The 10000-nt window shown below is 46.5% G+C and overlaps 1 protein-coding gene across 1 annotated transcript in view; it reads left to right on the top strand.

Moving 5' to 3' along the window:
• LOC110510810 (plexin-A4) overlaps positions 1-10000 on the top strand; it is a 473690-nt gene that overhangs the window by 297140 nt on the left and 166550 nt on the right. The window contains exon 5 of the mRNA XM_090213615.1: positions 2561-2661. Within this exon, the coding sequence (XP_090069741.1) occupies positions 2561-2661 (101 nt within the window). The remainder of the gene's footprint in view (positions 1-2560; positions 2662-10000) is intronic.

The raw sequence follows: 10000 nt of genomic DNA, 5'->3' as shown, positions 1-10000 counted from the left end.
CTAGTCTGTCTGGAGAGGAGAGATGGGTTCTCCCTAGTCTGTCTGGAGAGGAGATATGGGTTCTCCCTGGTCTGTCTGGAGAGGAGAGATGGGTTCTCCCTAGTCTGTCTGGAGAGGAGAGTTGGGTTCTCCCTAGTCTGTCTGGAGAGGAGAGATGGGTTCTCCCAAGTCTGTCTGGAGAGGAGAGATGGGTTCTCTCTAGTCTGTCTGGAGAGGAGAGATGGGTTCTCCCTAGTCTGTCTGGAGAGGACAATTGGGTTCTCCCTAGTCTGTCTGGAGAGGAGAGATGGGTTCTCCCTAGTCTGTCTGGAGAGGAGAGTTGGGTTCTCCCTAGTCTGTCTGGAGAGGAGAGATGGGTTCTCCCTAGTCTGTCTGGAGAGGAGAGATGGGTTCTCCCTAGTCTGTCTGGAGAGGAGAGTTGGGTTCTCCCTAGTCTGTCTGGAGAGGAGAGATGGGTTCTCCCTAGTCTGTCTGGAGAGGAGAGATGGGTTCTCCCTAGTCTGTCTGGAGAAGAGAGATGGGTTCTCCCTAGTCTGTCTGGAGAGGAGAGTTGGGTTCTCCCTAGTCTGTCTGGAGAGGAGAGTTGGGTTCTCTCTAGTCTGTCTGGAGAGGAGAGTTTGGTTCTCCCTAGTCTGTCTGGAGAGGAGAGATGGGTTCTCCCTAGTCTGTCTGGAGAGGAGAGTTGGGTTCTCTCTAGTCTGTCTGGAGAGGAGAGTTTGGTTCTCCCTAGTCTGTCTGGAGAGGAGAGATGGGTTCTCCTAGTCTGTCTGGAGAGGAGAGATGGGTTCTCCCTAGTCTGTCTGGAGAGGAGAGTTGGGTTCTCTCTAGTCTGTCTGGAGAGGAGAGTTTGGTTCTCCCTAGTCTGTCTGGAGAGGAGAGATGGGTTCTCCCTAGTCTGTCTGGAGAGGAGAGATGGGTTCTCCCTAGTCTGTCTGGAGAGGAGAGTTGGGTTCTCCCTAGTCTGTCTGGAGAGGAGAGATGGGTTCTCCCTAGTCTGTCTGGAGAGGAGAGATGGGTTCTCCTAGTCTGTCTGGAGAGGAGTGATGGGTTCTCCCTAGTCTGTCTGGAGAGGAGAGATGGGTTCTCCCTAGTCTGTCTGGAGAGGAGTGATGGGTTCTCCCTAGTCTGTCTGGAGAGGAGAGATGGGTTCTCCCTAGTCTGTCTGGAGAGGAGAGATGGGTTCTCCTAGTCTGTCTGGAGAGGAGAGATGGGTTCTATCTATAATGTCTGGAGGAAATGACTGTTCTTACAACCTGCACTCTCTCCTCTCCTCCACAATAGAACATATCCATTTAAAATATGTAAAAAGCGTCCCGTTTTAAGCCACTTTGATCTCCCCCGAGGGTAAAATCAGAGATAATGTTCTCTGATACGTTTTACTACGTTATGAATAGCATCAACCTTTACACTTACTAAATGTCACTGCAGTTGCCCTGTGAGTGTTAGTATGGGCGAGCTACTTCCATTTTTCCTCAAAAACCTTTCCCAGGTAATTGCATAGTTTCTCATCTGCAAGAGTATTTTGGTGGATTTTTTAGGCAGAAATGTTGGATGCATCCACAGAAAAATTTTAACTTCCAGCAAAGCTGTAAATGTCTGATGATGATGTGTGGAAGGTGTCACCAAAGCATGACTGAACTTTTCTAGATATTGAGATGCTCCACCGCACAGGAAAGAGTAATTTCCTTTTTTGGAGTGGGAAGGGGGGTTAGTATAGTTTATGCACACACACACACACACACACACACACACACACACACACACACACACACACACACACATACACACACACACACACACACACACACATACACACACACACACACACACACACACACACACACACACACACACACACACACACACACACACACACACACACACACACGAACACACACACACACACCTGTACGCACACCAATACACACAAACGCACAAAGATATACATGCCTGTGCGTACGCACAAACACGGACAAACACACACCAATATCATGAACAGCAGTGCCTTCTCTATAAACCCATAGTGATGGGACATGATGTCCCTGTGATGATCTCCTCTCTCTGCCCCTTCCCCCCTCCCTGCTGTCACCCACAACCAATTTGAGTGACAGCGGTCATCCTCCAATGACGGCTCATTAATCAAATGCAGTTGACACTGGGAGCGCTCGATGTTGTTACCATGGAGACAAGGAGGCACTGCCCTCTGCACAGAGTGGAACTCTCCCGTCTGTTTCAGCCGTGCCCCAGAGCACTGGCACTCAATACCAATGCCAGTCAGTGCCAGTCAATGCCAGTCAGCATTGGCATGATTATAAATCATAGTGATTAACTATGAACCAGAGATGAGTCCTATATGTATTGACTGAAGAGGAGTGAAGGGTGTCTGTGTGTGAGCTGATATTGATATCTGATAATCATGAAATAACCCAACACCCATACCTTCACTCATACTCCCCTCCTTCTCTCCTCCTCTCTTTCTCACTTCCTCTCCTTCACTCCTACCTTGTTTCTCTGTCTGTAACCAGGCTATAACTCTGTGTGTATCTCTCTCTCTGTGTAGATGACGAGGGTACCAGTGGAAGCCTGTGGCCAGTACTCCACCTGCAGCGAGTGTCTGGGCTCAGGAGACCCTCACTGTGGCTGGTGTGTCCTGCACAACATGTAAGTGCAATACAAAGCAATTTACATCAGTTTGAAGTTTTCTGAAATGTTTTCTACAATACTGCTGTCGAGTGGTATTGATCAAATGTGACTCATGGACAGACAGGTGGTCTGTGTTTGGCTGGGTGGGTTGAGTAGGGATGAGACGCCTGGGCCAATGCACTTAGGGGCCTTACCGCCACTCCCAGACTCAGATAGGGTTCCTGGGGATAGGCATGCTGCCAGGCCCCCTCAGATCCATTACCAACCAAAACCCCTGGCCTCGTTTACCTTCCAGAAACCAGACTCCTCTGGGAGTACAAAGACCATGATTACTGCCAGGGCACTGATGGACACAGGGAGGCAGGACAGGGAGACAGGACAGGGAAACAGGACAGGGAGACAGGACAGGGAGACAGGACAGGGAGACAGGACAGGGAGACATGGCAGGGAGACAGAACAGGGAGACAGGACAGGGAAACGGGACAGGGAGACAGGACAGGGAGACATGACAGGGAGACAGGACAGGGAGACAGGACAGGGAGACAGGACAGGGAGACATGACAGGGAGACAGAACAGGGAGACAGGACAGGGAGACAGGACAGGGAGACAGGACAAGGACAGGAAGACAGGACAGGAAGACAGGACAGGGAGACAGGACAGGGAGACAGGACAGGAAGACAGGACAGGGAGACAGGACAGGGAGACAGGACAGGGAGACAGGACAGGGAGACAGGACAGGAAGACAGGACAGGGAGACAGGACAGGGAGACAGGACAGGAAGACAGGACAGGGAGACAGGACAGGGAGACAGGACAGGGATACAGGACAGGGAGGAAGAGAGAGGGAGAGGGAGGAAGAAAACTCAGAAGAACTTAGGGCGGATGTGGGTATCGTGATAGCCCACACATAGTCTCTCTCTCTCTCTCTCTCTCTCTCTCTCTCTCTCTCTCTCTCTCTCTCTCTCTCTCTCTCTCTCTCTCTCTCTCTCTCTCTTTCTCTCTAACTCACTTGCTCTTTTTCACTCATTCACTCACTCTATTCATCTCTCTCTTTCTCTTATGCACTCACTCATTCTCTCTCTTTCTATCTCTGTCTTTCACTCTGTATCTCGCCCTCTCTCACACACATTGTCGCTGCCAATCCCCCATACCCCCACTCCATCCCCCCCCCCCCCTCCACTGTATTGGAGTCAGAGATAGTGCTGGCTAGAGGCCCTAGGGGCCAGGTATATTTCTCACTCCACTTTAAATTGAAAATTGGATTCTTGTGCTCTTGCTGATCGCCCTGGGGTGGTGTGTGTGTGTGTGTGTGTGTGTGTGTGTGTGTGTGTGTGTGTGTGTGTGTGTGTGTGTGTGTGTGTGTGTGTGTGTGTGTGTGTGTGTGTGTGTGTGTGTGTGTGTGTGTCTGTGTGTGTCTGTGTGTGTGTGTGTGTGTCTCTCCACTCCCCACCCCTCCTCTGTGTATCGGTGGAGCACATCTCAGGCAGGTGTGCTTAGCACCTCCAGCCCTACACGGCCCTGCTGGCACACAGAGGACCATGGAAGGGCAGAGAAGCTGCAGCTACTGTGACAGAGAAAACACAGTGGAACTAAAGCATTACACCATAAAGCACAGGGATGGGAGCGACAAACTGGAAGAGAGACAGAGAACAACACTGAACAAAAATATAAACGCAACATGTAAAGTGTTGTTCCCATACGCACAAAAAGCACATTTGTTTACATTCCTGCTAGTGAGCATTTCTCCTCTGCCAAGATAATCCATCCACCCCTGACAGGTGTGGCATATCAAGAAACTGATTAACAGCATGATCATCACACAGGTGCACCTTGTGCGGGGGACAATAAAAGGCCACTCTAAAATGTGCAGTTTGCCACAGCGTGCAATTGGCATGCTGACTGCAGGAATGTCCACCAGAACTGTTCCCAGATTATTTTATGTTAATTTCTCTACTTTAAGCCGCCTCCAACATCGTTTTAGAGAATCTGTCAGTACATCCAACCGAACTCAAACCAGCAGACCTGTCGGCAAGTAGTTTGCTGATGTTGTGAACAGAGTGCCCCATGGTGGCGGTGGGGTTATGGTATAGGCAGGTATGGTTTGGGATCCTGAGGCCCATTGTGAGGCCAATTTTTTCAAGGTATCTGTGACCAACAGATGTATATCTGAATTCCCAGTCATGTGAAATCCGTATATTAGTGCCTAATGAATTTATTTCAATTGATTGATTTCCTCATATGTAACTCAGTAAAATCTTTGAAATTGTTGCATATTGCGTTAAATTTTTGTTCAGTATATATACACAGTTCCTTCAGAAAGTACTCACTCCCCTTGACTTTTTCCACATGTTGTTGTGTTAGAGCCTGAATTTAAAATGGATTACATTGAGATTTGTTAGGTCGCTGGCCTACACACAATACCCCATCAAACTGATGGAAAGTGGTGTTGCGGGAAAAACATACATCATTATACAATCCATGTACACAAAAAACAAGTGTTGGTCCTGGGTCTCTGTCCACAAATACAAACAGACCCCACAGAGTCCCAGGACAGCAACACAATTAGACCCAACCAAATCATGAGAAAACAAAAAGATAATTACTTGACACATTGGAAAGAATTTACAAAAAAACTCAAATGCTATTTGACCATAAACAGAGAGTACACAGTGGCAGAACACCTGACCCAAACTTTGACTATGTACAGATTCAGTAAGCATAGCCTTGCTATTGAGAAAGGCAGCCAATGGCAGAATTGGCTCTCAAGAAAAGACAGGCTATGTGCTGACTGCCCACAAAATGAGGTGGAAACTGAGCTGATCTTCCTAACCTCCTGGCAAATGTATGCCCATATTAGAGACACTTATTTCCCTCAGATTACACACACCCAGAAAGAAATCAAAAACAAATCCAATTTTGATAAACTCCCATATCTATTGGGTGAAATACCACAGTGTGCCATCACAGCAGCAAGATTTCTGACCTGTTGTCACAAGAAAAAGGCAACCAGTGAAGAACAAACACAATTGTAAATACAACCCAGATTTATGTTAATACATGTTTCCTTTTGTACTTTAACTATTTTCACATCCTTACAAAACTTTATTAAGACATAATATACATAATATACAGTACTTCTGGCGCCGACAGAGACGCCTCACTTCGGGTTCCTAGGAAACTATGCAGTATTTTTTATTTTTATGTATCATTTCTTACACTGTTACCCCAGGAAGTCTGAAGTCTTATTACATAGAGCCGGGAAGAACTACTGGATATAAGAAGTTGTTCTTATATCCAATAGTTCCTCACAACTCACCAACATCCTCTCAACTCACCAGCATTATGACCAGGAATACGACTTTCCCGAAGCGGATCCACTGTCTGGTCCACCACCCAGGACAATGGATCGGATCGCAGCCAGCGACCCAAAACAACGGCACCGCAGAAGGGGCCGACGGAGCGGTCTTCTGGTCAGGCTCCGTAGACGGGCACATCGGGCACCGCTCTCGAGTATACAACTCGCCAGTGTCCAGTCTCTTGACAACAAGGTAGACGAAATCCGAGCAAGGGTTGCCTTCCAGAGAGACATCAGAGATTGTAACATTCTTTGTTTCACGGAAACATGGCTCACTTGGGATACGTTATCAGAGTCGGTACAGCCACCTGGTTTCTTCATGCATTGGGCCGACAGAAACAAACATCTCTCTGGTAAGAAGAAGGGCGGGGGTGTATGCCTTATGATTAACGAGACGTGGTGTGATCATAACAAGTAATTTTGTTCACCTGACCTAGAATTCCTTACAGTCAAATGCCGACCGCATTATTTACCAAGAGCATTCAGACTGTCCACTCACACAGACAGCATTGTGAAGAAGGCGCAGCAGCGCCTCTTCAACCTCAGGAGGCTGAAGAAATTTGGCTTGTCACCAAAAGCACTCACAAACTTCTACAGATGCACAATCGAGAGCATCCTGGCGGGCTGTATCACCGCCTGGTACGGCAACTGCTCCGCCCTCAACCGTAAGGCTCTCCAGAGGGTGGTGAGGTCTGCACAACGCATCACCGGGGTCAAACTACCTGCCCTCCAGGACACCTACACCACCCGATGTCACAGGAAGGCCATAAAGATCATCAAGGACATCAACCACCCGAGCCACTGCCTGTTCACCCCGCTATCATCCAGAAGGCGAGGTCAGTACAGGTGCATCAAAGCTGGGACCGAGAGACTGAAAAACAGCTTCTATCTCAAGGCCATCAGACTGTTAAACAGCCACCACTAACATTGAGTGGCTGCTGCCAACACACTGACACTGACTCAACTCCAGCCACTTTAATAATGGGAATTGATTGGGAAATGATGTAAATATATCACTAGCCACTTTAAACAATGCTACCTTATATAATGTTACTTACCCTACATTATTCATCTCATATGCATACGTATATACTGTACTCTATATCATCGACTGTATCCTTATGTAATACATGTATCACTAGCCACTTTAAACTATGCCACTTTGTTTACATACTCATCTCATTTGTACATACTGTACTCGATACCATCTACTGTATCTTGCCTATGCTGCTCTGTACCATCACTCATTCATATATCCTTATGTACATATTCTTTATCCCCTTACACTGTGTACAAGACAGTAGTTTTGGAATTGTTAGTTAGATTACTTGTTGGTTATTACTGCATTGTCGGAACTAGAAGCACAAGCATTTCGCTACACTCGCATTAACATCTGCTAACCATGTGTATGTGACAAATAAAATTTGATTTGATTGATTTGATTTGATTTGATTTGAAACAAGGCTCCCTAAAATTTTATCAGCATATCGAATGCGTGACCCAGGCTGGCAAAACCCTGGATCATTGTTATTCTAACTTTCCCGTTGCATACAAAGCCCTCCCCTGCCCTCCTTTAGGAAAATCTGACCACGACTCCATTTTGTTGCTCCCAGCCTATAGACAGAAACTAAAACAGGAAACGCCCGTGCTCAGGTCTGTTCAACGCTGGTCCGACCAATCGGATTCCACGCTTCAAGATAGCTTCAATCTCATGGACTGGGATGTGTTCCACATATCGTCGGACAACAACATTGATGTATACGTTGATTCGGTGAGTGAGTTTATTAGCAAGTGCATCGGTGATGTTGTACCCACAGTGACTATTAAAACCTTCCCCAACCAGAAACCGTGGATTGATGGCAGCATTCACGTAAAACTGATAGTGCGAACCACGGCTGTTATCAGGGCAAAGCGACCGGAAACATGACCGAATTCAAACAGTGTAGCTATTCCCTCCGCAAGGCAATCAAACAAGCTAAGTGTGAGCATAGAGACTAAGTAGAGTCGCAATTCAACGGCTCAGACACAAGAGGTATGTGGCAGGGTCTACAGGGTCTACAGGGTCTACAGGGTCTACAGTCAATCACGGACTCCAAAAAGAAAACCATCGCATTAGCGCCTCTTCAACCTCAGGAGGCTGATAAAAAACACTCACAAACTTCTACAGATGCACAATCGAGAGCATCCTGTCGGGCTGTATCACCGTCTGGTACTGCAACGGCTCCCCCCACAACCCAAAGGCTCTCCAGAGGGTAGTGAGGTCTGCACAACGCATCACCGGGGGCAAACTACCTGCCCTCCAGGACACCTACACCACCCGATGTCACAGGAAGGCCATAAAGATCATCAAGGACAACAACCACCGAGCCACTGCCTGTTCACCCCGCTATCATCCAGAAGGCGAGGTCAGTACAGGTGCATCAAAGCTGGGACCGAGAGACTGAAAAACAGCTTCTATCTCAAGGCCATCAGACTGTTAAACAGCCATCACTAACATTGAGTGGCTGCTGCCATTATACTGACTCAACTCTAGCCACTCTAATAATTAAAAATTGGATGTAATAAATGTATCACTAGCCACTTTAAACAATGCTACTTTATACATTGTTTACATACCCTACATTACTCATCTCATATGTATATACTGTACTCTATACCATCTATGGCATCTTGCCTATGTCGTTCGGCCATCACTCATCCATATATTTATATGTACATATTCTTATTCATTACTTTACACTTGTGTGCATAAGGTAGTTGTTGTGAAATTGTCTGATTTCTTGTTAGATATTACTGCACAGTCGGAACTAGAAGCACAAGCATTTTGATACATTCGCATTAACATCTGCTAACCATGTGTATGTGACAAATACATTTTGATTTGATTTGAAAGGACATTTGAAATGTCTTTATTCTTTTTGAACTTGTTCACTGTACATTTGTATTGTTTATGATCTATTTCACTTGATTTGGTAATGTTAACATATGTTTCCCATGCCAATAAAGCCCTTGAATTGAAATTGAATTGCCAAAATCAGAGAACACAGCTAGTAAGTGAGGAAAGAGTGACGCAGAGAGAGCTAGTGACAGAGGGAAAGAAAGGAGGGGCTTGTAAAGTGTGCGTGTGTGTGTGTGTGTGTGTGTGTGTGTGTGTGTGTGTGTGTGTCTGTGTGTGTGTGTGTGTGTGTGTGTGTGTGTGTGTGTGTGTGTGTGTGTGTGTGTGTGTGTGTGTGTGTGTGTGTGTGTGTGTGTGTGTGTGTGTGTTGATGTCTCAGGGGTGGACAGTGCATTAGCAGACAGAGAACACAGCCTTGGTGTGTCTGTGTTGCTCCACCACTGGAGGTCAAAGGCAAAGTCACAAAGTGAGACCTTGTTTGTGTCATCTATTCTCCTCTCCTTCTCCTCTCAACATAGACTCTATTCATCTCTTCTCTCCTTCTCCTCTCAACATAGACTCTATTCATCTCTTCTCCTCTCCTTTAGTGTCTCACCATATACTCTATTCATCTCTTCTCCTCTCAACATAGACTCTATTCATCTCATCTCTTCTCTCCTTCAGTGTCTCACCACAGACTCTATTCATCTCTTCTCCTTCAGTGTCTCACCATAGACTCTATTCATCTTTTCTCCTCTCCTTCAGTGTCTCACCACAGACTCTATTCATCTCTTCTCTCCTTCAGTGTCTCACCACAGACTCTATTCATCTCCTCTCCTTCAGTGTCTCACCATATACTCTATTAATCTCTCCTCTCCTTCAGTGTCTCACCATAGACTCTATTCATCTCTTCTCCTCTCCTTCAGTGTCTCACCATAGACTCTATTCATCTCTTCTCCTCTCCTTCAGTGTCTCACCATAGACTCTATTCATCTCTTCTTCTCTCCTTTAGTGTCTAACCATAGACTCTATTCATCTCTTCTCCTCTCAACATAGACTCTATTCATCTCATCTCTTCTCTCCTTCAGTGTCTCACCACAGACTCTATTCATCTCTTCTCCTTCAGT

Source organism: Oncorhynchus mykiss, chromosome 21, assembly GCF_057628025.1.
Source record: "Oncorhynchus mykiss isolate SJ-2025 chromosome 21, ASM5762802v1, whole genome shotgun sequence".
NCBI lineage: Eukaryota > Metazoa > Chordata > Actinopteri > Salmoniformes > Salmonidae > Oncorhynchus > Oncorhynchus mykiss.
The sequence above is the reverse complement of the archived record's forward strand: the minus strand, read 5'-3'. Positions and strand labels throughout refer to the sequence as shown.